We start from the raw sequence: 25,772 nt of genomic DNA, 5'->3' as shown, positions 1-25,772 counted from the left end.
TGAAGGCACCGGGAAGCGCTTCATTCCGGGAGGGCGTTCCCACGGCCCGGCCCCGCGCTGGGCTGGGTGGGGGGTGCGGCCGCGCCCTGGTCCCGGCCCGCCTCGGGATTCGGGGTCTCTCGCGCCCTCAGGGACCCGGGAGCCCGGCGGGAGCGGGGTCCGGACGCCGCCGCCTCCGCGGGCGCGCGGGCGAGCGCGGGGCTTTATGCGCGCAGGGCGGCGGGGGGAGGAGCCGGCAGGTCGGCCCCCGGCGGGCCCTCCCCTCGGCCGTCCCCGCCCGCCCGCCCGAGCGGGGTCGGGGGAGGGGGCAGCATGGCCTGTCCGTCCGGCCCCCTTCGCCGCGCTCCTCATCTGCCCCGCGCCGAGCGCTGCCGCCGCCGCCGCCGCCGCCGCTCCGCTGCCCGCGCCGCCCGCGGCTCCCGATGGAGACTGACGCGCCCCAGCCCGGCCTCGCCTCCCCGGACTCGCCGCACGACCCCTGGTACGGCCCGGCCCGGCCCGGCCCGGCCTGCCCGGCCCGCGCCCGCCCCGGCCCCGCCAACATGGCCGATCCGGGTCGGGCCGGGCCTCCCCGGGGCCCGGGCCCGCGCCCCCTGCGCCCTGGCGCCCGGCGCTCACGCGGGCCCTTTGTGTCTCTCCTCCTCCCGCAGCAAGATGTTCATCGGGGGACTCAGTTGGCAGACTACGCAGGGTGAGCGAGCCCGGGAGCGCCAGCCGGCCAGGCAGGGCACCCTGGACCCCCCGGCGCCCCGGAACCGGACACCCCAGCCCGGCCCTGCGCCCTGCTGACCCCGGGCGCCCCCGCGCCCTCTTTCGCGCCCCGCCCGGGGACCCCAAGAGCGCAGGGCGATCGGCGTGCGCGCACGGCCCAGCGGGTGGAGGGGAGGAGATGAGGGGTTCAGGGGGCATCGGGGGGTGGGCTGGGCCCCCGGGACCCGCCGGCGGCAGCGCCAACTCCGCTCGCACCTGCGGCTCAAACTTTTGTGAGGCGGCTCCCGGAGCGGCGGGAACCCGGCCGGAGCCGTCCCCCCTCCAGCCCAGCTCGGCCCTCGTCTTCCTGGAGCCCCCGTGGGCGCCAGGAGGCTCCACGGGAGCCGGGTGAGGGCTTGGAGGTGGGGGGGGGCAGTGGAGAGCGCGCAGGCTGCTCGGCGCGGGGGCGGCCGGGCCGTGGCGGGGTCACCGGGGGCAAAGGACGGGGGAGGGGGGGAAGGGCGCGGGGCCCGAGCTGGTCCGAAGGCGGGTGTGTGGTTACAGAAGGGCTGCGCGAATACTTCGGCCAGTTCGGGGAGGTGAAGGAGTGTCTGGTGATGCGGGACCCTCTGACCAAGAGATCCAGGTGAGCCCCTCACCCCCTCCTCCTGCTCCCGGCTCGCCCCCCTCCACCGCCACTCACTGCCTTGTAACCATCTGCCTCTCCCTCACTACGGCGCGCAGGGGTTTCGGCTTCGTCACTTTCATGGACCAGGCGGGGGTGGATAAAGTGCTGGCGCAATCGCGGCACGAGCTCGACTCCAAAACAGTGAGTGGCCCTCAGGGCTTCGGGGGTCCTTTGGGAGAGGGAGGCCGCCGGAGGAGAGGGTCAGGTCTCTCCCCAGGGGACAGTTGGACGGGGTCCTTAAGGAAAGAGGGAGTTTTCTGAGTAGAAGGGCTGCCAAGCTCTGAAACTTTGTCACTAGAGTCGGGGGGGAGAGGGAGGAGAAAAACCCCAGGCCTGCGGTGAGATGCTACATCCCCCAGCCCCTCCCTGTACCTACTAATCTTGATGCCTCACAGAGCAGCTTGGGGTGGGGCTAGGTCCCTCCCCTAGCCCAAATTGGGTGAGTCAGGGTTGCAGTGACCCACCCCGTGGCTTCTCTGGACTCTAACTAGTATTTGGCTCCCCACCACCACCGATCCGAACCAATGGCAAAGCATCACTGAATCCCCCCTCCCTCTCCCCCCCCACTCCTTTGGTCTATGAGCTCCCCGCTTTGTGTGGAAGACGTGAACCTGCTTTGCCCAGGAAGGGATTTATGAGGAGGGAACTGGCTTGCCTGGAAACAACCCTTCTGAGGGCTGGATTTGAGGAGAAGCTGCTTTTTTGGCATTCAAACTCCTAAAACATTTTACTGCTGTCCCACTGCTCCCCAATGTCTTGGGCCCTCCAGGGGGCGCTGGCCCAGGCCCCTGCTCTAGGGGAGAAGGAAAAGGAGGAAGTCCGAGGAGGGGTTACTCTGTGATGGGGTGACCCGAGGCCAGGGGACCGGGACAGTGTGATCTCTCTCCACACTCCCCCACTGTCCTCCAGCCCTGGGCCTCCCTGTGCTTGGGTCAGTCACTGGCTCCTGTTTACCTGCAACAATAGCTGGTTGTGCCCAAGAATTTGCTAAATTACCGCCTGTCCCCAGCTCCTGTTATCTCTGCCCAGTGGCTCCCACTCCTGCTTGCAGTAATGAGCAAATGAGGCCAGGCCTCAACTTTGCCGGCTCTGAAAGGATCTTCTTGGCGCAGACTGAGTGACCCAAGCTGGGAATGGAGAGACAGTGGCCTATTGTTTTTGGTGATTATCTGCCATCAAGCTGCCAGTTCTCCTACCATCCCCTGTCCTCAGAATGCACTGATGGCTTCTGCAGCGCTCAGGAAGCTGAGATTTAGGGACTGGGTCTGGGGGCAGGGTGGGGTCATGGAAGATTGATAAGAGAGAAGGGGGAAGGAGGGTGTGATGGGCATCCTTCTGAGGTTTGGGACTCAAAAAGGCAAGGGCTTTGTGTTTGGCATTCTCTGGCCTGGGAGAGAGGGGTGGGGAGGGAGGTTTATTGTGGGGAGTCTATTTTGGGTTCTGACTTTCACCTTTTATTTACTTGTTGGGTTTTATTTATGTTGCCAGCTGTGAGTCAGAGTGGAGGTGGGGTGTGTCAGGGATCCGGTGTGCGTAGGTCTGTGAGACGTGGCTTGGGTACCATCTCCCCATCAGGGTCTGTACAGGGGGACTGTTTGAGGTGCTCTGGTGGCTGGGGAGGCTGCTTCCAGGAGAAAAAGAAGGATGAAAATGTCCGTAGAGGTGTGAAATCACACCTGCAGACAGGGGAAATGGGCAGTTGTGATTTTCCCTGGAGCCCAGTGGAACTTTGGGAGAGAGACGGCATTGCCCCAGCATGGATTTTAGAGGCTCCTTCTCTGTGGGCAGATCCACTGGAGAGCCCAGAGGAGGCTGGTCCCTGGTTCATGCCATTCAGGCAGAGAGGAACCAGAGCCGGTTGCTTAGAACGAGGCTGAGTTTTGAACAGAAGGAACTTTGGGAAAAGATAGATCTTCCCTGCGATTGGCTGGTGAACTTCTGAGTGGTATCCACCCATGTGGGTGGCAAGAAGCTCTGGAATGACCAGGCCCCATAGGTCCTGCCTTGATCACAATGTCTTGTGGCCTGGCTTCTGCTGTTTATCAGTGTGAGTATATACCCAGGAGCACCCAGGTGCATCTTGCTTTTCTCCTTTGGTTGTTCACAGCCAAGGGCAAAGGTGGCCCGCTGGTAATAGCACCTTTGTTTGCGCAATGAAGGGCAGTTCACAAAGGGCCGCTTTCACCCATGTTATCTCATTTGATTCCCTATGGCTGCCCCTGGGAAAAGTGGGTGTGATTATCCCCACTTTGCAGATGAGGGAACTGAGGCTCAGAGGGGTGAGCAAGTTACCAACATCACAGGCTTGGCCGGGGCTCAAAGTTTCTGACTGAGTCCAAGTCCCGTGCCCTTGTGCGTCACCAAAGCCTGCGTTCTGATTCACCCCAAGCCTGGCTGCATTATCAGGGAGCTGTTTGCTTGCAGCCTCGAAGAAGGCTGTTAGATGTCAGTAGTATTGGGGAAACAGAACTGAGTCCATTCCTGGTGATTTATGAACTCTTCTCTTGAACCAAAGAGTATTTCCACCCACTAGGCTTCCAAAGTCTGGATTACATGCCTCACCTAGACTGGTATCATCTGTGTGAAGTCGGTTAGGTGAGGAAGGCCCTTGAATACCTGGTGCTTGAAGAAGTAAGACTTTGCTTACTTTGTTGGGGTTCCTGCTGTGAGCTAGACACCTTGCCAGGTGCTTTGTAAGCATGATCTCAAGTAGTCTGCAGACGACCCCTTTGAGGTGGGTGTTACTATTTGTCCATTTTGCAGGTGAGCTTGGCCCTGAGGCTCAGAGAGGTTAAGTAACTTGCCCAATGTCTCACAGCTGGGAAACAGTGTAAGTGGGATTTGAACCCAGGAGCCTGGCACTGGGGCCTAAGTGCTTAACGACTACACTTTTCTGCCAGAGGCTGTGGTGATTTCTGTCCTGTGTCATCTCTGTGTCCTGGGATGAGAGAAGTCCACAGGGCTGAAGGCTGTGTGGTCACCCATCTAAACTGTGATAACCAAGCCCCTTTACCTCTCCCTTCTCTTTCAGATTGATCCCAAGGTGGCCTTTCCTCGGCGAGCACAGCCTAAGGTAGGTATGTCCATGTCTGGGAGGAGCTGTGTTACTACGGGCAGTGATTTTCCCAGCATTCTCTCCTATGGGAGATGCTTCTGGAACCTTCATTTGGAGTGTTATGGGAATAGACTGGGATGGGAGGAGGGAGGATTCTTAATGTCTTTCACTCTGTGGATTGAAGACATCCTGCATCTTTCCATCTGTGCTCAGGGGTGGACTGGGAGGGGGCTGCATGTGTTGGGAGAAGGAGGAACCCCTCAGGGGATTCATTGTCCTGTATTTGAAGCCAGTACACTGTGGACCCTGAGTCAAATTCTGACCTCATAGATCACAGCCTCTAAACCCAATGCCCCTGGGGAGGTCAAACCCAGGACAAACACCCCCTGAGGCTTAGCTAGAGTCAGGCCAGGGAGCTATCTCTAACCCCCCCCTCCCCATCACCTTTCTATCTCTGGGGGTTCGGTGTGTTCAGCTTGCAGAGGGGGAAGGGACCATGAGGTTGGTTACCTGTTGTCTTTCAACTTGGGTGAGTGGCTGCCCTCCCCGTGCTTTCTTTACCTAGTGCTGTGGCGAGTTCTTTTGGGTGTATGGAAAACAGAATTCTGAGCAGTTGAGCAATATAGCATTCAAAACTTTTGGTGCAGGGTAAGGGCCCAAGATTTTATTCCAGGTCCCAAGGCAACTAGCCAGATCTTAATTTTTAAATGGCTAAATATAGGGGACAGGAAGGAAGGCTGATTACAGTACAGGGAGCCAAGGACCCCTGAGTCTGCTGACTTAACTTGTGTCCTAGGACTAGGTTCCTCTCCAGAAGATCTCAGTTTCCCCATTTACAAGGGGGTTGGCAGGAGCCAGGATGCTGCCCAGCTCCTGTCACAGCGAAGGAAGAGGGACAGGTTTTAGGAGACAGGAAGGGGACATCTCTGGAAGGGTCCAGCAGAGGGCCTGAAAGCAATTATGGAGCAGGTATTCGAAGGAAGCCGCACCAGGGAGCACATGGTCGGAATTGGGTTAATTCCATTAAGCAGTTTGGTGACAGAAGGTGCTTTAGTGTTAGGATGGGGCTGGGAATTGCTGTGGATTAGCCATGCGCTCCTGGGGTAATTAGGACCATGTGTTCTTCCTAAAACAGGGCTGGGGCCACAGGGCTGCCGGAGGTTGGGTTGGGAGGAGGTTGATGAGGAAAATGTCGGCATTGAGTTCAGGGGAAGCCTGTGATGGGCCTCAGTCTCTCCCAGGGGTGCTGGTGGGGTCTCTGAGTTACACTGTGGGTCTGGGTCACTAACCCGTCCCCTTGGTTCTTACAGAAGGCATTTTCCCCTACACAGACTCCAGGGAGGGAGGCACACTCAAGTCAGCCAGGGTGTGGGGTGCACAGCTGCCCATGACAGGCCTAGAGGCGGGGGTCCAAGGGGGAGCTCGTTGGGCGGGGGCTTCCGAGTCGCTAGGGCCACAGAGAGCTTGTCAGCTGGCGCCCTGGCAGGAGGGCTCGAGCCCCTGCTGGTGGCAGTAGGCCACAGGACTCAGATGCCCACTTTCTCATTCCCTCCCCCTAACAGATGGTGACTCGAACGAAGAAGATCTTTGTGGGGGGGCTATCAGTGAACACCACGGTGGAAGATGTGAAGCAGTATTTTGAGCAGTTCGGGAAGGTGGGTCAAAACTGGGGGTGCCTGCTGGGGGTGCTTTCGGGGGCTGTGGAAGCCCTGTAGAATTGGTCAGTATCAAGCAGAGTCCAGCCAGGTCATTCCAGTCCCTGCAAAAGGTGAAAAGGCGGCCGGGTCCTTTTTGTGGGTGAGCCCAGGCCAACCCACAGTCCAGGCATCTGTCCTATCTGTGGGCCTCAGCCTCTGGATGCATCCCCAGGGAGAGAAGCCACATAGTAGCTGTCTCTGTGGTTGCCCTTCCCCTGTGTTTTTCTCTTGCTTATCTTCATTCTCCCAAGGGAGGCTGCTCTCCCCTAGCCAGTTCAATCCAGTCACCCCTTGGCCTCCTGGGAGTTTGCACCTGTCCAGGCCACGGGCGGTTGCACCTTCCCCCGCTCCTTCCTGGTAAGGATGATAAGGAGGCAATAAATACGACTCCCAATTGCACTCAGCACCCTGCTTGCACAGGTGGGAGCTGGGGGAGGTGCTGATCCCCTAGCTATTTGGAGGGAGACTGAGGAGAGCACCCTAAATTTCTGATCAGGCCCAGCAGATTGGCTCTCAGCTCTGAGGTGCATTGAGCTTAAATTTCTGGATCGTTTAGTTTACGAAGGAGATGTGGCATCATCAGACAATAGGGTGTCCCCAGAAAGGTGAGTAATGTGAACATCAAGGTCCCATGGGGATATGACCAAGAGGGGGCTAAGTTTTAAGTCTAGGGGTGAAGGGGGGCTGCTGTGCTTAGTGTCAGGGTCCCTGGTCTTCTCTTACATGAGATGGGCTACGGGCTGTGTCTCTACCTTGCCATCAAGGCATTTTTCAGTTGCCTGTTAGGCAAAGGGCAGAGGAGAACCGCCCCTTGGAAATGGGATGTGAGCTAGGAACTGGGTGGGTTTCCAGGGCCCGGTCTCCAGGGAAGAAGGGGAGAGGGTGGGAAGCCCCCTGGCCAGCGGATGCTGCAGGCGTGGGGGCCACAGGCCTAGGCTCAGGCGCCTCCGTGGGGACCGGGGTACAGGACTGAGGGCAGGTCGGCGGCCTGGGCCCCAGAGGGAAGGGCGCTCCTGGGAAGCAGCAGGCCCGCTCGGCTCCGGCGGGGTGTCTTTGTGTCTGAGCGCCGAGCATTAGAGCTCGCACTAATCTGATCCAGCAGCTGTGATTGGAGGCCGCCTGCCCCCGGGGCCGGCGTTGCCATGGCAACCGGGCCCCAGGAGAAGCCGTCAGCGGCCGCGTCTTTTGTTCGGGCCTAAATCGGCGTTGGCATGTGAAACCGGCCCGGGGAGGCCAGGGGGAGCCGGAGAATAGGCTGCCAGGGAGCGAGGGGGACAGCCGGGAATGCCAAGGGCCCCGCGGCGGGGGGCCCCCCGCCCGGATCGAGGGGCCGCCGCCGAGGGGGGAACAATGGTCAGCCGCCATGGCTGCCACTCAGGCTTAGCGGCCGCCGAACTTGGCGGCTCCCACTGGTCAGCAGGCCTCGGCCGCCTCCCCTCCCCCTGCCGGAGCCCCCCTGCCCCCGGGTTCCCATGGAGACCAAAGCCTATTAAGGACACTGGGCTGGGAGCCTCCCTCCCCTCAGCTGGCCCCAGGAGGGGACACCAGTGGGGGTCCCTGGACCCCCAGCCACTTTCCTTGCTCCTTGCCCTGGCCTCAACCCCACTGCCCCACTAGGGGTCTGTCCAGCCAAGGCCGGAGTTGAAGGTTCTAGGGGGCCAGGAGTGGTGGAGTTGGAAGTTGGGTGGAGGAAGGCGAGAAGGGCAGTGGATTTGGGCTAAATCAGTTTGTGGGTCAGGCAGGAACTCAAAGCTGTGGGATTAGGGAAGAGGGTGTGGCTTTTACTCATTCATTAATTCAAAAAATAATTACTGAGCACAAGTCAGGGTGCTCCATAGGATGGTCATCACCATAACTGACGCATACTGTCCTCATGGTACCTTCAAAGCAAGGGGTGTTGGGCTGCTTGCTCTCTTGCTTTGCTTCTCCCCTATGTGACTGTAGGCAAGCCCCTCCACAATAAAGGTAATAATAGCTGTTATTTATTAAGCATTTACTGCAACCAGGTACTGTGAGTTAGTGTTACAGTGCTGTCATTTAACTCTTCCATACAATTGATAAACACCGTTATGCCCACTTTACAGATGAGGTAACCTGAATATGGAGACATAAAGCCACCAGCCCAAGGTTCCCCAACCAGCAAATGTAGGATCTTGGGTTCCATTCCAGCCTGTCCTACTTAAAGCCTGTATTTTTATCACAACTCTCTCTCCTTTTTGGATTTCTCTCTTCTATTGTTTAAGCAAGGGGGTGGGGAAGATGTGCTGAGCCCAAAGTGTCTGCGCAGTTTGGACAGTGAGGCTGGTTTGGGATTGGGACTCAGTGTGCATCCATAAGGGTGGGAGTGAGAATGGCACTCCGCCGCAGGCCCCTGGAGCAGAAAGCTTTTTGGGAGGGAGGTGTCATTTCCCTTTGAGATTCTCCAGGGGCCCAGGAGCCTCCTGGCTTAGTGGGGTCCTGGTTCTCCCAGAGGGACTTCGGAGGCCTGGTGTGGCTTGGCGCCTAAGGAGAGCTAGAGGACCACCCTGTTCAGGGGCTGCCCTTGCCACCTAAGCAAGGAAGATGACAGGCGGGAAAGAGAGCCACGGAGAGTCGGGGAGAGACTGTACTCCATGGCTTCAGGAAGTTTTCCTTCATCCCTCGGGTGGGTGATCATTTGGGGGAAGGTCAGCAGCTGAAGTGGGCTGTGTGGGTGGGTGGGGGGAGGGTATCAGAAGCAGCCCTTGATTTCCACCAAGGACAAATCAGACCTTAGCTTTACCCCATGAGGTGGCTGACATTGGCTGAAGAATTAAGAGGACAGGGGGGAAGCACCAGATGTAGGCAAAGGGAGGGAGATGGGACTGTGGGAGGGAAGCTCAGGCCTTTGGCTATCCACGTATCCAAGGGATTGCCTTGAGGGAGCAACAAGAAGAGGAGACTGAGGTGCAAGGGACTGGGAATCATGTCGACCATCCCCTTTCCTCAGCCCCCTGCCCCTCCCCCAGTCAGTGGGAGGCAAGCAGCCCAGGCACTGAACTCTACTTGCTTTAATTACAGCCTCTAGCAAAAGGAAACCTCAATTAAAGGAAAAGATCTGTACCAGGAGAGGGGAGTCAAGTCTGGCTGGAGTGGCTGCTGTCCTCCTGGCCTTTTGCAGAAAGGGAAGAGGCTTTCATTTCCCCGTTTTTATCTTGCTCCCATGTTTCCTTCTTTAGCACCCACTCCGTGCCTCCTTCTTCCAGGCTTGGTCTAGGATTTGCTGTGTGACCTTGGGCAGGTGACTTCACCTCTCTGAGCCCATTTCCTTATCTACAAAATGAGGATCTTACATTGCAGGGACTGTAGAGAGTCTGATGGGGCAAAGTGTCAGGCAGGTATTTGGTGTTTCATATTTGCAGGCCGATCCTTTGAGAATCTGGTGGTTGAATGGGAGGTGCCTTGGCATCCAGTTGGGGGGTGTGGATGGAAAGTGGTCCCCTGCGCAGGGAACAGGTTTAAGATAAAGCCTAGCCTGGGCAAGAGGGGAGTGGGTGTGGGAACCCCTCCTGCTGGGTTGTGGCAGGTCCCCTGGTATCTGGTGGGTCCACCATGGCAGGCTCTGTTTCAGGTGGACGATGCCATGTTGATGTTTGACAAAACCACCAACCGGCACCGAGGTGAGTATGGCCCCCTCCCCCTTTCCAGGCCAGGCTGGGGGCCTGTGGTCAGCCAGGGGGCTGCAGGTCACAGCTGCCCTTTCATCTTGCCTCCTGACATCCTATCCCCAAGGATCTGCATCCTCTCCCGGGCCTGGCCTTACAGAAGGCTTTTGTCCCGCCGTTTCCTGTGCTAGAAACTTGCCCAATTGCAGACACCCGAGAGGAGCAGAGGAGCAACCTCCCCCCTTCCAAACTGAGTCCTCCACCCCCGCCCCAGCCAGTGTCTGCCCAGCCAGTGTCTGCTGGGTTTACCTTGTCCCTGGTAACCAGAGCTTAGGCTGGGCAGCCCCAGGGTCAGGCCGACTCCACAGACCTGGGCGGTCTGCTCCTACTCCTGTCTCCCACCCCCACCCACGAGCCGAGCCCAGCTCCCGACCCTCCCCCTCCCCCCCCCCCGCCCCCCCCCCCAACCTGTGAGCATCTGGGCCACAGTGTGCATTGCCTGGTTGTTTTTCTCCCAAGGGCCTTGCCTTCTGAGAAATCCCATTACAACCCCTGGGGCCTCCCCAGGAGGAGGTGGGGTTGTTTCTCTGGTTGCTCTGGGGCTTTGGGTGTATTAGCCTGTTTGGGGATTGAGGTATGTGCTGGTGTGTGTGTGTATGTTGTACGTTTGTACCTGTGCGTGTAAGGGTGTCTACGTCTGAATATTTATATGTGCCTGGTTTGTCATGATAACTATCCACATGTAGGGGGGCCTTCGTGAGCACTGCCGAGTATTTGTGGGGCAGATGGGTACCGAGGTATACGTGTGTGTGTGCGCCTCTATGTCATGTATATGTGTGACTGTACAAACATATGTTTGGGTGTGCACACTTTTGTGGAAATGTAAATAAGTGTTTGTGTGTGTTCTTTCTTCCTTCTTCGGAAAGCACCTGAGAAAGAAAAGGCATGCTGAGTGTATTTTCATCACTGCTATAGTGTTTTCTAATTTGCTGTGTGACCTCGGGCAAGTCACTTCACTTTGCTGAGCCTTGGCTTTCGAGTGTGTAATTGGGGAGCTAGGAATCCTGTCTCGGCGGGCGGGTAGTTGAGAGGTTCCCAGGCTTTTGTTAACTCTCAGGAATTTGGCCTGTGAGAGCAGTGGTAGTGTTGATATGACTCAGGCTGGGTTTTGACCACAAACCCTGTTTTTGTCCCTGCCTTTGCCCTCTAGGGTTCGGGTTTGTCACATTTGAGAGTGAGGACATCGTGGAGAAAGTGTGTGAGATCCACTTCCATGAAATCAACAACAAAATGGTGAGGGGGGATTGGATGGGTGGAGGTGCAGAGAGGAGACGGGATGCTCGGAGGTTCTGGAGGCAGGCAGAGGGGCCTCACGGTCAGTGGGGCACAGCCAGCTCTCCCACCCTCTGAAAATCTGGACAGGAAGCCAGTGTCTCATGGTGGTTAAAAAGCACGGCTGGTGGAGTCAGAGAGACCTGGATTAACATCCTCACTCTGCCACTTGTTAGTCTAATCATTAGGCAGATGACTTCCCCGCTCTGAACCTCAGTTTCCACAACCGTCAAATGAGAGTGGCAATACTACCTCCATTCTGGGGTTGGTGTAAGCTACTACTGCGTGCAAAGCCATTTACATAACCTCTAGCAGCTAGCGAGCACTCCATAAGTGGTAACTATGAAGTTAATGATAAGGAGGCCTGCCAGGGAACAAGAGGGTCTGCGACGCTATGTCTGTAGGAGGAACTGACCATCAGGTCTCATTGCAGGTGGAATGTAAGAAAGCTCAGCCAAAAGAGGTGATGTCGCCGACGGGCTCAGCCCGGGGGAGGTCCCGAGTCATGCCCTATGGAATGGACGCCTTCATGCTGGGCATCGGCATGCTGGGTATGTGCTAGGCCTGCACCTGTGGTTGCTTCCTGCCCGGAACTGCTCCCAGGGCTACCGGTGGGGGGGGCGGGAGGGGGGGGTTGGTGACGCGTAGGTGTCGCATCTCCTCTGTGGTCGGCCCTCCTGTATGAGTCATTGGGCGGGAGTGAGGACCAAGGAGCTCAAGTCTTGGAGCCAACCCAGGGTGGGGTGATTTGGTTATGGGGGTGCTGCCCTCTAGTGGTAGCCGGAAAGTGGTCCTTATTAATTGATCCTTCTGTCCATCTGTCCATTTGTTCATCCATCCATCTTTCCAGTAGTTATTGAGTGACTATAAATGCTGGGAACTATGCCAGAAAATACAACAGTGACTTTCCTTGGAGTTTTGTGGTCTGGTAGGGAAAACAAACTAAGAATATAAATAAATAGGGTTAGGATAGAGAAGTATAGGGTGCCAAGAGAGCATGGTCATAGAGAACTTGACCAAGATTTGGAGAAGCCAGAAAGGAAGTTACATTGAAGCTGAGTCTGTGGGTTGGGTAGGTGCTAGTTATAGGAGGTCAGGGAAGAAGGGAAGGGTAAAGTGTTCCAGGCAGAGGAAACAGTATTTACAAAGACCCAAAGACTTTTGGGAAGGCAAAAAAAAGAAGGTGGCTGCTCCTTGTTCATTCAACTAATATTTATTGAGCAGATTCTGAGAAGCAGGACCTGCCCTCCTGGGCTTCCCCGTCAAGTGGGAGACAGGAGTCAATAGGCAATGATACCACACAGTGCTTGGAGGCTGTGGGAGGGCCACTAACCCACCTGGTGGTGAGGCAGGCAGGCTCCCTGGAGTAAGTGCAGGTTGCCAGGAGCCTGGGAAGTTGAGCAGGGGTCAGCAGTGCTTGGGGCCTACAACTGAGGGTGGAAAATCTGAGCTGGGCCTCCCAGGAAGCTCACAGTCTCCCTGGAGAGACAAGATGCGGACACACAGAAAGAGAACAGTACAAAGGAGTCTTTTTGCCAGGTATGGGGGGAGGGGTGCTCTGGGGATTCAGCGGAGGGGGCATGGTATGGGCTAGAGGGTCAACAGGTAGAGTAGGTGAGGAGAGTACCCTCCAAATGGGGCACTGTCTTCTCTTGAAGTTTTCTTTTAACTTTTATTTGGAAGTAATTTCATACTTTCAGAAGAGTTGCAAAAATAAAATAGTACAAAGAGTATCCATATGCCTTTCACTGGATTCACCTGTTAATTTTATACCCCATTTGCTTTATCATTTGCTGTCTATGTGTGTGTGTGTATGTGCATGTGTGTATATATATACATGCATATATACATACACACATACAACACACTTGTGATTTTCCACTGAATCATTTGAGATTAAGTTACATGCATTATGGCTATAGCCCTTTACCCTTAAATACTTCAGCGTGTATTTTCTTTTTTTTAATGTTTATTTATTTTTGAGAGGGAGTGAGACAGAATGTGAACAGGGGAGGGGCAGAGAGAGAGGGAGACACAGAATCCAAAGCAGGCTCCAGGCTCTGAGCTGTCAGCACAGAGCCGGATGCGGGGCTTGAACTCACAAACCGTGAGATCATGACCTGAGCTGAAGTCGGATGCCTAACCAACTGAGCCACCCAGGTGCCCCTTTCAGTGTGTATTTTCTAAAACTAGGGGTATTTTTTTTTTTCATGAAGCCACATTATATCCAGCTCATACATTTACATTGATACAGTATTTTAATCTATTTTCCAGTTTTATCTGTTGACCTAATAATGTTCTTTATAACATAGTTTTGCTCTCTCAAATAAGATCCAGGCTAGAATCAGCTATTGCACTTAGTTGTCCCATCTCTTTAACCTCCTTTGGTCTGGAACACTGAAACTGTTTTCTTTTCAAGGTAATTCATTAGCTGGTTTCACCTCCTTTAAAAAATAACAACAAAAAAAAGTGACACTGGTGGTTAAGAGACTTGGAACCAGTTAGCTCTGAATGTGAATCCCAGTTACACTATTGTTATTCACTCTTATCACTCGCTGTTACTCGCTATATGATTTTTCTTGTAAAGCTGCACATATTTATTAGATGCATACAAGTAGCAGGCACCAGGAACTTGTCCTGGAGATACTACAGAAATAAAAAAGATGGGGGAAGACAGAAAATCAGCTCTTAGAAAACCCTGGGGATGAGTTCAGATAATGATCATTGGTGCTATCGGAAAATAGATAAATATTGCAACTGATGGGAGGGAGGACTCTTGTGGAATGACCTCTCCAAGGAGGTGACATATGAGCTGAGACTTGCATAATGACAAGGACACAGTCATGGGAAGACCTGGGAGAAGTGTGTGTGCTCCAGGCAGAGGAAAGAGTATGTGCAAAGGCCCTGAGGTGGGAAGGAGCTTGGTAGATTTGAGAAAGAGTAGAGAGGCAAATGTGACTGGAGAAGATTGTAGATGAGGAGAGGAAGAAGGCAGGAGCCAGAGCACAAAGCATCTTGGTACGGATTTGGATTATTCTTAGCCAATGTGTCACCTCTCTGAGCCTCAGTTTCCCTGTTTGTAAAATGGGTCTCCTAATAATACCAGCCTCTTAGGATTCCTGTGAGGCTTAAGGAGAGGATATGGTATGCAATGGTAAGCACACTTGTGTTTGGTAAATGTGACTGACTGTTACTTGTGATACAAGGTGGGGAAGGAAGTGGATGGCTCAGATCCTTCTCCTCTGAGCAGGGTCTGAGCAGTACGTGAGGCATCTGACACTAGCCCACTTGCCCTATCAGGTTACCCTGGTTTCCAAGCCACAACCTACGCCAGCCGGAGTTATACAGGCCTCGCCCCTGGCTACACCTACCAGTTCCCCGGTAAGTCCTTCTTGGTGTCTCTCTGCCGCCAGCATGTCCCCGGTTCCCGGGCAGTCTGACTCCTCAGGGCGGTGTCTGGGGGTGCATGGCTGGGGGTGGGGGTGGTCTGCCTGCTGGAGGCTTGGAAGGAAGGGCATGTCTGAGGAAGGAGCACCTCTCCCCACCCATCCCCTCCTCACCCCTTCCCCAGAAGCTGGGGGCTCCCCCACCCCCACCCCACGTGGTCTTGCATGGCACGATTCTCTCCCAGGCTCATCTCTGCCTGCCTCTTGCCTTTCTCTCCTCCTCACCCCGTCCTGAGTTGCCACTTCCACCAGAGAAGGCATCAGACTCATGGTGGAGGCCTCCCTGAGGGCCAATGCCGGCTGTGTCTTTATGGACATGCTTATAATGACCACGTGCTATGCTGAGCTCCTTCAAGGCCAGCAAGACCTTTTGCGACCCTGAATGCTGAAAAACAATTTAAAAGCCTGACGATCACCACCCTCATTTGTAATTCAAAATAAAAATAACACTAGACCTTAGAATAAGTGGCAGGAAGCCCAACAAAGTTCTGAATTTTGCCATGATAACTATTCAACGTTGTTTTCTTTGAAATATCAGATATCAAATTTTTGCAAGCTTCTTTTTTTTTTTTTTCCTGGCCTTATTTTTTTTAGAGGGTCCCTAAGCACTTGCATTCTTTGCCTTTCAGGCTGTCTAGCTTAGAGTCCTTTCTGTACATTATGTTGTCTAAGCCTGACAACACTCTCGTTGGGGAAGGGTGATCATCCTCCTTTCACAGTTGAGGAAATGGTCTCAGAGAGCAAAAGTGACTTGCTAAGAAGACCCACCTAGAAAGTGGTGGAGCTGGGAACCCAACCTGAGCCTGACCTGCTCTAGGGTCATTGTTTTTTATCAGTGCTGCCTCCCCAGCTCCTCCCCCTAAAAACAAAAACAGAAACAAACAACAACAACAACAACAACAGTAAAAGAGGAGGATTCTGGAAGGTGTTTTGGTGCAATGTCAAATCTTTTAAGAAACACCAGAACGGAAGCTCCGGCATTGCCCCGTGGCCAGGGTGTAGGGGGCAACTCTGCCTACTCTCTCTCTCTGTCTCTCCTCTGTGTCTTCTCCACCTTTGCCTGCTGGGGACCGTGCTCTCCCCATCCCAGCTCTCGGGTCCTGTGCATGGCCTGTCCCCTACCCAGTGTCCCTGTGGGTGCATTTGTCCTCCCTGGGCCATGCCCCAGGGGCCTCCCCTGTATCTTCCTAAGCTGTTTTACGTTTCATTTTAGAATTCCGTGTAGAGCGGACCCCTCTCCCGAGCGCCCCAGTCCTCCCCGAGCTTACAGGTCAGTCGCTCGGATTTCGTACACCTCACAGGCCTCATGGGGAGAAAGAGAAGGACCCAGGGATTTTCCCCGGGGAAAGCTAGTGGGACCCTCTTCTCCTGCCCACCAGCCCTCTGACTGTGGGGATACAGCAGACTCTGCCCAGGCCCTGGCCAGTCTGTGTAGCTACTTGGCCCTTAAGGGTGGGGCATAGGGCCAAGCCCAGCAGATGGAGGCAAAATCACTCATTCATCCATTTGGCAAATATTTATCTAGCGCCTCCCGTGTGCCAGGCACCAAGTAGACTCTGGGATCCAGCCGTGAAGAAGCCAGGGTCTCAAGCTCAGAGCAGAGTGGGCCGGGTGGGGACTTTGACAGACTTGTGCACATGCCTCCACTCCTTGCCAGCCGACCCTTGCCAGGACGGGATGCACACCTAGTACTTTCAGATCTCAGTTTCCAAGAGAAGCCAGAAACCCAGCTTTTGCTTTGGAATGGATTTTCCCATCATTTTCAAATGTTGGCAACAAATTCCAAATTGTTAAACCACTGCAGGCCAAATGAAACCTATTCGAGGGCCAAATACAGCCCCCGGGGCTGCCCATTTGCAACTTCTGAGCAAGTGGATGAAGGTGCTTGGCCATCAAGAACCGTTTCTCCAGCTGCAGCTTGCGCTTGGGCCAGTCAGCTCTGCTCTGGAGCAGGGGGGCCGAGTCCAAAGGGAGGGGAGGGGTATGTGCAAATGAGGTGGGCTGCAAGGGGTTTCTCTGTTCAACCTGCTTCTTTCCCCACCCCACCCTAGACTCTCCCCCCCAACCTGGCCGTGTGTGGAGGACGTGAGCATGGATGCTGCTTTAGATGAGACCTTCCTTCCAAGGGGTGCTCAGGGGTCCCTCAAAGTGGGGGGAGGGGAGAAAACAGAGGGTGAGGAAAGGGGAGGGAGTAAAGCGTCCTATAGGTGGGGGTGGTAGTGGCCCTTCCCTGAGCAGAGTTGGATTCGACCCGCGATGGGGGATTGGAAGCGGGGGTTCCTTTCTACTCATCTAAGAGCTTTGTGTTGAGGACCTACAGTGTGGGACACTCCGCCAGGCCCTGGGGGCACAGCAGGGACAGGACAGAGCCAGGCCCTGCTCTCACAGGACTTGCAGCCTAGAGAGGAAAACAAATACTTATATAAATGAGTAATCCTTTACAGTCGTGAAGCTCTTGCTCCCGTTGGCCACGCTGACTTTGCTTTGTGGAAATGCCTCAACAGACCGGGAACCAGACCTCAGAGCCCAGCCCCTGCCCTTAAAGAAGTGAGAAAGAAATGTCCCCTCAGCAGATAGCTTGGTGCAGGGGAAGGGGTTTCCCCTGGAGGTGTGGGGTCTGAACTTCTCTCTTGCCTTCAGGAGACATGGGTATTTTCCTTCACGCATTCAGTAGACATTTATCATGTCAGATGCTGTTCCAGGCAGTGGGGATACCACAGTGAATGAGACAGACAAGGCCCCTGCCCTCCTGGAGCTGGAGAAAGACAGCAATAAACAAGTAGACAACCAAACGAATAAAATACTTGTGGAGGGTGAGAGGTTCCATGAGGAAAATAAAACAGGGAGATGTTCTAAGGCCTTGGGGCCAGGGGCAGGGCACTGCCTTTGCGAGGATGGTCAAGGAAGGTGATGTCTGGACAAGGAGCCAACTGTATGGCTCTTAGGCAAGGTGCCTTCACAGTGTGGGAACACTGCGGTCCCAGACTTTAAGCCCCCAGACCAAAGGCCTTGCCAGGAATTTTCAGGAGCCATTTCCAGGTCCCTAGCCCCAGGTCCAGTTCCAGTTCAGGGTCAAGGTCACCAAAACAGCCCCCAGAAGGTGCGTCTTGGGATGGGAGACAAGTATTCCTGAGGGCAAACCAGCTCAGAAGATCCTGGCTCTGGGTGGGGTTGTAGCCTGAGGGGCTGCAGTGGCAGAGCCAAGCAGTAGGGGGCGCCCACCACCCCAAGCCAAGGGAGCACCAGGTTCAAGCCAATGGCTTATTTAAAAAGAGGTTCCGGAAAAAAAAAATAAATAAAAATAAAATAAAATAAAAAGAGGTTGCACCCTCCCCCCCCCCTGCCAAAAAAGAAGAGGGAGGTCCCTTTTAGGGGCGCATGGCTGGCTCAGTCCATAGAGCATGCGACTCTTGACCTTGGGGTTGTGAGTTTGATCCCCTGGATGTAGAGATTTTTTTTTTTAATCTTAAAAAAAATAATTTAAAAAAAAGGTTCCTTTTACTCCTTCGGCAGACATTTATTAAACACTACTGTGTATAAGGCACTGTGGAGGCGGACTGGAGGTAGACAGCAAACAAGGGAATAGCAATTATCTCTGTGTCTGAAGAGGGGATCCGAGAAAAGGGGGCTAGAGGAGTTGGGGGGAGGTAGTGGTCACTTCTGGCTGGGTGGCGGTCAGGGGAACCCTGAGGCAGGGAATTGGGGTGCACACAAGCTACTGAGGGCGTGCTCTCAGGAGAGGGACAGTGAGGGAAACAGGACAGGCAGCAGAAGGGTTGAAGCCAAATTGTGGCCTTGACTGGAATCTGGCTTCAGCCTGATTCCACAGGCAGCTCTGGGGCACTCACCGCACCTCAGATAAGGTCCCACCTTGAGGCAGCAGGCCTGGCTTCTTGCACCCCATGTCAGTCAGTCACTGGCTGCAGTCGGCTGAGGTTGGGATGAGGGCTGTAACCTCCTGGGGACCTCTGAGCTAGGTGGCCCCATTCGGCGGCCAAGGGCACTCTCTGGAGAAGGGGGCATCGCTCAGAGCAGCTGGGGGGGGGGGTGCCCCGCCCCCACCCTCTAGTTGTTTTATGTGGTTCATATGTGTCCCTTGAGTCCAGGGGGGAAACCGAGGTTCCATCCATTACTAGGAGGCCATCCGCTCTCCTACCTTTCTCCATCCATTCCGTGGGTCAGGGCATAATTGGTGGCCCAAAGGAGTTCTTTCTGCCTCGGCACTGGCGCTGCACCGACCCTCTGAGGTGGGGTAAGGCTGGAGAGACGGCCCAGAGGGGGCCTCCGTTATCCACCTCCGTGCCTTCAGCCACCACACTGAAGTGCCCATACCTTCCCTTTTAGCCATTCCTCTCACTGCTTACGGACCAATGGCAGCAGCGGCGGCGGCAGCAGCTGTGGTTCGAGGGACAGGTAAGGCCTTCTGGGATGCAGGAAGCTGACGAGGGGTGGGCAGAGAAGTCTAGAGGGAAGGGGAGGTAGCCACTGCCACCCTTTTGCAGAGGGACTTATTCATTTGCTCCACAAACATTCACTGAGCACATTCCTGGTGAGCCAGCCAGGAAGGGGACCCCTTGTCCTCAGCTTACAGGCTGGTGGGGGCATCAGGTTTTATTACAAAAGCAGTAAATTCTGAAGGATGATTCTGCTCTGCTGGGGGAAGTCAGGGCCTAGGAGAGCTCACAGCTGGAGCCTCTCAGGAAGGCTTCCAGGAGGAAGGGGCTCTTAACTTCTAGTTTGAAGGCAATAGGAAGAAAAGTGTCCCCCAGGGAGGTCAGTTAGCATTAGGGGGAGCACAGGAATGGGGAGTGGAGAGAAGAAGGTAGGAGAAACCAGGTCCTGGGGAGACACGGATCATTTAAGTAGTGGAGTGATGTCGCTTTTAGAAAATGCACTCAGCTGCAGCATGGGGAGAAGTCTGATGGGGCCCAAGAGGGGAGGCCTGGAGGTCAGTGAGGAGGCTGCTAAATGGTCAGACAAGATGGTGGGAGTGGATGGACTTGGAGAGACCTCCAGGAAGTGGACCCACAGGCCCTGCTAGGATGTAGGGTTGAGGGAGAGGGAAGGGTGAAGTCAGGGTGGGTGGAACAGGTTTGAGGGGGTGTTGTGGGGCAACAGTGGGCGCCGCGGCTATCACCGTCTTCTTTCTGGGTTGCCAGGCTCTCACCCCTGGACGATGGCTCCCCCTCCAGGTTCAACTCCCAGCCGCACGGGGGGCTTCCTGGGGACCACAAGCCCTGGCCCCATGGCCGAGCTCTATGGGGCAGCCAACCAGGACTCGGGGGTCAGCAGTTACATCAGCGCTGCCAGCCCCGCCCCCAGCACCGGCTTCGGCCACAGTCTTGGGGTGAGTGGCTGGTCCTGGAAGACTCAGAAGTTGGAGGAGGGAGAGGCTTTGTCTTTCTGCACGGGCAGAAGGGACCAAGGGATGATGGATGGAAAAAGAGTGTCACCTAGGAGGAACAGTTGCGGGGTGGGGGGTCATCATTCAGTGTGCCGGGCATGAGGCTCTGGGGACATCACGCAGACTCACCATCTCTGCCCACCCAGATTCTAGCTCAGGAATGTCCTAATTTTAACCAGGGTACTGGTAATATACAGATTCCAGGCCCTACCTGCGGTGGAGATGATATGGGCAGGGCTACAGAAGGGTCCATGCTTCACCCTTGGTCGGAAGAGAGGAGCCCCGGTACCTTCTCTGCTTCCCTAAGGATCCAGGAATCAAATTTTTTTTCTTCCCAGGGCCCTTTGATTGCCACAGCTTTCACCAATGGGTACCACTGAAGCAGGAGACAGGTGGCAGGAGGTGAGGAGGTGGGCGGGGGTCGGGTGGGGGTGGCCCTGGGCAGGCTGATATGGGCAGCCCAATCTGGGCCACAGACCTTGTCCCTGCCTTCATGGAGCCCACAGTCCGGGGAGGAGACGGAACTTCCAGCAGCGGTCAATGAACCTGAAAAGCTGCTCCACCCGCTACCTAAAAAATGTAAATGAAAAACACAAGGCAACACATACTACCTATCAGGCAAAGAGTTTTTAAGATTGCTAATGCCCAGCATTGATGAGGGTGTAGGGGAAGCAACGTGTAAATTGACTCAGGGTTTCCAAAGGGCGGACTGGCACTATTTATCTAGATTTTAACCATTCATGTCCTTGACCCAACAATTCCACTTCTAGGCATTTATTTGAAAAACTGCAAGGGACTGGGGCGCCTGGCTATCTCAGTCAGAAGAGCATGCGACTCTTGATCTCGGATCATGAGTTCAAGCCCCACGTGGGTGTAGAGATTAAACAAAAAAAATTTTAACTGCAAAGAACTGATATGCCCATCAAAAGGAGAGTGTTTAAATAAATTAGAGCATTTGCATACAATGGAATATTACACAGCCATTAAAACAGGATACTGTCAGCAGATATGCACATCCAGAGAGTGTGAGAGAGATAACTCTGTACACACAGTCATATGAGGATACTGTGTGAACCTGGGACCTTTCCTTCCTTCCTTCCTTCCTTCCTTCCTTCCTTCCTTCCTTCCTTCCTTCGTGCATTCATTCAAACAACTAGTTATTGAGCCCTGTTTCAGGAAAGAAGGGTGTATGAGACAGATGAGTTCCCGCTCTCATTCTACAGACAAAAATCAAGCGAACAAATGAGATACTTCCAAATGATGTGAGAAGGGGTTACTTCAAATTAGAGATTTAGAGAAGGTGCCTCTGAGAAGTTGGCAATAGAATAAATCCAGTCATTGAAAATCTAGGGAAAGAGCATTACGAACTGGGAACAGAGCCTGCGAAGTGTGTGAGCAAAGCTCTTCTAGGAGAGCCTACCTGTGTTCTGCGGACCCCCAAAGAGAGGCTGGGGTGGGGAGGTGGCAGGTTGCCACAGGGTCCCCGTAACCGTAACCTCCTGCTGTGTTCCAGCGCCCCAGCCTGCAGCTGACTGAGGACCACAGTGAGCCAGCGAGGGGGCGGGGACACCTCAGCCGCAGCCGCCGCCCCCTCCCCCGCAGCGACTCGGACCGCTACTGCCTGCCCCCAACTCCCTGGGCCCGGCCCCTGCCCTGCCGCCCCGGACAGCGTCTGGCTCCCCTACTAACCTCCCTCTCTTCCGCCCTTGGCATCCCTCCCCACCTGCTCCTCTCCTGCCCGCTTTTATTTATTTTGGATTAGCCGGTTGCCCCCCCACCCCCACCCCTCTGGTTCTCCCCTCTCAGGTCTGCGCCCCTTCCTCCCTGCCCCTCCCTATAGGACCCCGCCCCCCAGAAGGCTTTTGTATTTGTGCATAGCTAGAGTGAGGGCGGAGGGGGTCTGCTACAGGCCGCAAGCCCTACGCTTGTTTTTTATTCTGATTTCCCCTCCTTTTCTCTTTCCTTTTTTTTTTTTTTTTTTTAAAGAAACCGTTTTTTAAACTATTTCTAGGTTTGTGAATGTGAAGCCCCAGGCCGTAGGGGGCCAGGGGCCAGGTGCCCCCCACCAGCTGAGAACAAAATGTCTATGTGGGTGTGGGCTCCTGGCCACCTCCCTCCAGCCCTGGAAAGGAGGACAGGGTTGTGTAGGCCAGGCCAAGCCCCTGGAACCATCCCGTCCTGTATCATATGTAAATACTGTGAGGTGAAGCCCCTTCCCCTCTCTAAGACCCCTTGGGGGTGAGGGCGTCGCCTCACCCCACCCGGCAAAGGTCTCCCCCTGTGTTTCTGTCTCCTCCTCAGACACCGTTACTGTAAGCTTGCAGGCCTCAACTGTGGCCAAGGCAAGCCCACTCACTCAGGCCCTAGGGGTCAAGGCCTTGGGCCTGCTCACCCCAAAAACCCAGCATGGGGGCAAGGGGTGAGGAAAGAGAAGGGCTCGCCCGGAACCACTGCTGGAAAGGAATTAACTCTCCAAAGGTCTCCCCTGCTCCCTGCCTAGGTCAGGCCTTCATGGTTTCTGCTCTGAGCCCCCCATGAGCGGGCATCAAGGGGGTACTTTGGGAAGGGGCGGACCCCAGGGGAAAGCAAAGGGCTTCTCAGGGAACCCCCACATTCTCTCACTGAAGTTTCCCACCAGGATGGTCCCATGGCCAGAGCCCCTTGGCATCCCCGAGCCCCCAAGCCCCCTTCAAAGGAAAAAGAGGCTCAGGGTGTGACTTCATGAACAGTGAGTGACCTGGCTGGCATGGCAGGGCTGAGGCCCACTTACCTGTTGTTGGCCCCCCCTCTATGTCCCTCACCCCAGGTCTGAGGCTGGGGACCTAAGCTCTCTTCCCCATCACAGTTCCCATCCCTAAAACCCCCTTTGGAGAGTTAATTGTCTGTGTGAGGTGCTTAACCTATTAGCCCTGAGAACACAAAGCAATAATCTTTGTTACTGAGATGCGCGGCTGTTCGTGGTTGTTTTTTTTTTTTTTTTTTTAATGTTTCCTAATAAAAGAGAAGCTGCATTTTATTGGTTTTTATTTTTAATTTTCTACACGTTTGAGCTGAGTCATGAGAGACTCAGCTTCCTTCTCCTCCCCTTCTTGTGACCCCATCCCACCCCACTGGGCCCACCTATGGGCTCAGGGCCCTGGAATTCCGTTTTCTGATTTGTTTGGGGAATTTTTAAAAAAGATGTTACATGGTGTTTTGAAGCCAGCAAGTTACCACCCTCCGGTGTCTCTTCTCTCCACATCTGTAACTTCTTTTTCCAGGTTTTATTTTCAGTTTTAAATTCCTAATAAATTATTTGAAAACGGTGCTGGGTTTGTGAATGTCTTGCATCTCTGTGTACATTCAGGTCCAGGTACCCCAATGATACCCCGTTTTCTCTTCTGCATTTCTTCTGAAAGTCTACACTGTCCACTTGGCCCGGCTTCCATGTACAACTTCTTGACCAGCCTCAAAGCTTCGTGTTGACCATGAGATACCACTTCACACCCATTAGGGTGGCCATTAAAAGGGCGGGGGCAGGAAGGGCACCTGGGTGGCTCAGTAGGTTAAGTGTCTGACTTTGGCTCAGGTCATGATCTCATGAAAGCATGAGTTGGAGCCCCGAGTTGGGGTCTGTGCTGACAGCTCAGAGCCTGGAGCCTGCTTCGGATGTGTCTCCCTCTCTCTCTGCCCCTCCCCTGCTCACGCTCTGTCTGTCTCCCTCTTAAAAATAAGCATTAAAATTTTTTTTAAATAAAAAAAGACATTGTGCTAAATTAAAGAAGCCAGACACAAAGGACAAATACTGTGTGGTTCCACTTATATGAGATACGTAGAATATACTAGGGACAGAATGCCATATAGAGGGTACTGGGAGCTGGAGTTATTCCTTAGTGGGTACAGAGCTTCTGTTGGGGGTATTGAAAAAATTTTGGAAATAGTAGTGGTAACGGTTGTGTGACATTGTGAGTATATTAATGCCACCGAATTGTACACGTAAAATGGCAAAAAAAAAATAGTAAATTTTGTGTATATTCTACCACAATTTAAAAAATATTAAGGGGCACCTGGGTGGCTCAGTTGGTTAAGTGTCCAACTTCTGCTTAGGTCATGATCCCACCACTCGTGAGTCTGAGCCCTGTGTCGGGCTCTGTGCTGACAGCTGGGGGCCTGGACCCTGCTTCGGATTCTGTGTGTGTCTCTCTCTCTGCCCCTCCCCCACTCATGCTCTGTCTCTGTCTCTCTCAAAAATAAATAAACGTTAAAAAAAAATAAAACTTAGCATTGGACCCTTTGCTCTAGTTTGCCTTTAACTCAAAGAATCCTAAGAGGTAAGTTGGGAAACCAGCTCAGATTGGGGTGTGGGTATAGCAAATGGCTACCTGTGGGGGCTCCAACACCCAGCTCTTCCCCTTCCTAGCTGAAGGACATTGAACAGGTTCGCCAACCTCTCTGAGCCTCAGTTTTGTCATGTGTCAAAGGAAAAGGAAAAAGAAGCCTTAAAGAATAAGGAAGCCATAAAGGTCTATGTAAAAGACCACATATTGTGAGTTTCTATTAAGACATATCCAGAAGAGGTGAATCCATGGAGACAGAAAAAGGATTTGGAGGGGCAGGTAGCAGGTCAGAATGGGAGGGGGGGGGACTGCTTAATGGTTAAAGGTCTATGGTTTTAGGTCTATGTCTAAAGGTTTATGCCTCGGAGGTCATAAACATGTTCTGGAACTGGAGAGCGATGGTGGCGCAACACTGAATGTACTAAATGCTACTGACTCGTTCACTTTAAAATGGTTAGCTTTATGTGATGGGAATTTCACCTCAATAAAAAGCACTAGCTGTAACTTGGGCGACTGAGAATTAAATGGGAGGGCAAATGCAGAGGACTCAACACCAGGCAAGGCACAAAGGAAGTGCTTGGTGAATAGTAGTTACTATTATTAATATTGGGCTGCCCCAGATGCCTGGAAATGCGCGACTGGAGCTCAGCAGTGTCTGCCCTCTCCCGAGTGGGACCAGAAACTGCAGTGCACAAATACTCCCTTAGCATCGACTGTGCACAAAACACTGTGTTAGGCCCTGATAGGGCGACCAACTCATCCTGTTTTCCAGGGACTCAACCAGGGACTTTCCTGATTTGAAAACAGGAAGCTCCAAGTACCAAGAACCCTTCATTCCCTGGAAAACTAGGACAACTGGTCACCTTAAAGCACTGATGTAGTATGGGTTATGTGGGTGGGAGGTCAAGGACAACTGAGATTCAAAAGAGTAAGGGGCACCTGGCTGGCTCAGTCGGTAGAGCATACAACTCTTGATGTTGGATTCTTGATCTTGAGGTTTGAGTTTGAGTCCCGCGTTGGGATGTAGAAATTACTTTTAAAAAAAGAAAGAAAATGGGCACCTGGGTGGCTTAGTCGGTTAAGTGTCTGACTTCGTTCGGCTCAGGTCATGATCTTGCAGTTCTTGAGTTCGAGCCCCGCGTTGGGCTCTGTGCTGACAGCTCAGAGCTTGGAGCCTGCTTCAGATTCTGTGTCTCCCTCTCTCTCTGCCCCTCCCCCACTCATGCTCTGTCTCTCTCTCTCTCTCTCTGTCAAAAATAAATAAACATTAAAAAAAATTTGGGGGGCGCCTGGGTGGCTCAGTCGGTTAAGCGGCCGACTTCGGCTCAGGTCATGATCTTGCAGTCCGTGAGTTCGAGCCCTGCGCGGGCTCTGTGCTGACAGCTCAGAGCCTGGAGCCTGTTTCGGATTCTGTGTCTCCCTCTCTCTGACCCTCCCCTGTTCATGCTCTCTCTCTGTCTCAAAAATAAATAAAAACGTTTAAAAAAATTTTTTTTTAATAAAAAAAAAATTTTTTTAGAA

The 25,772-nt window shown here is 53.9% G+C and overlaps 1 protein-coding gene across 4 annotated transcripts; it reads left to right on the top strand.

Annotated features, from left to right (window-relative positions):
- Window positions 1–335: 335 nt before the first annotated feature.
- On the top strand, window positions 336–23,241 carry MSI1 (musashi RNA binding protein 1). 4 transcript variants are annotated; one of them, XM_023241486.2, is made up of 15 exons: window positions 337–481; window positions 651–691; window positions 1,255–1,336; window positions 1,435–1,519; window positions 4,410–4,451; window positions 5,996–6,088; window positions 9,720–9,768; window positions 10,964–11,046; window positions 11,519–11,636; window positions 14,386–14,466; window positions 15,745–15,801; window positions 18,876–18,944; window positions 19,724–19,878; window positions 20,274–20,337; window positions 21,449–23,241. In XM_023241486.2, the coding sequence occupies exons 1-14, from the start codon at window positions 423–425 to the stop codon at window positions 20,313–20,315; spliced, it is 1,056 nt and encodes a 351-aa protein (XP_023097254.1). In that variant the 5' UTR covers window positions 337–422; the 3' UTR covers window positions 20,316–20,337; window positions 21,449–23,241. The 4 variants fall into 4 exon arrangements, with proteins under 4 accessions (XP_023097256.1, XP_023097255.1, XP_023097254.1 ...); XM_023241485.2 differs by having other exon boundaries at window positions 19,691–19,878; XM_023241488.2 differs by lacking the exon at window positions 15,745–15,801 and having other exon boundaries at window positions 336–481.
- The last annotated feature ends 2,531 nt before the right edge of the window (window positions 23,242–25,772 follow it).

This window comes from Felis catus, chromosome D3, assembly GCF_018350175.1.
Source record: "Felis catus isolate Fca126 chromosome D3, F.catus_Fca126_mat1.0, whole genome shotgun sequence".
NCBI classification, from domain to species: Eukaryota; Metazoa; Chordata; class Mammalia; order Carnivora; family Felidae; genus Felis; species Felis catus.
This window is presented reverse-complemented; position numbering and strand designations above follow the sequence as displayed.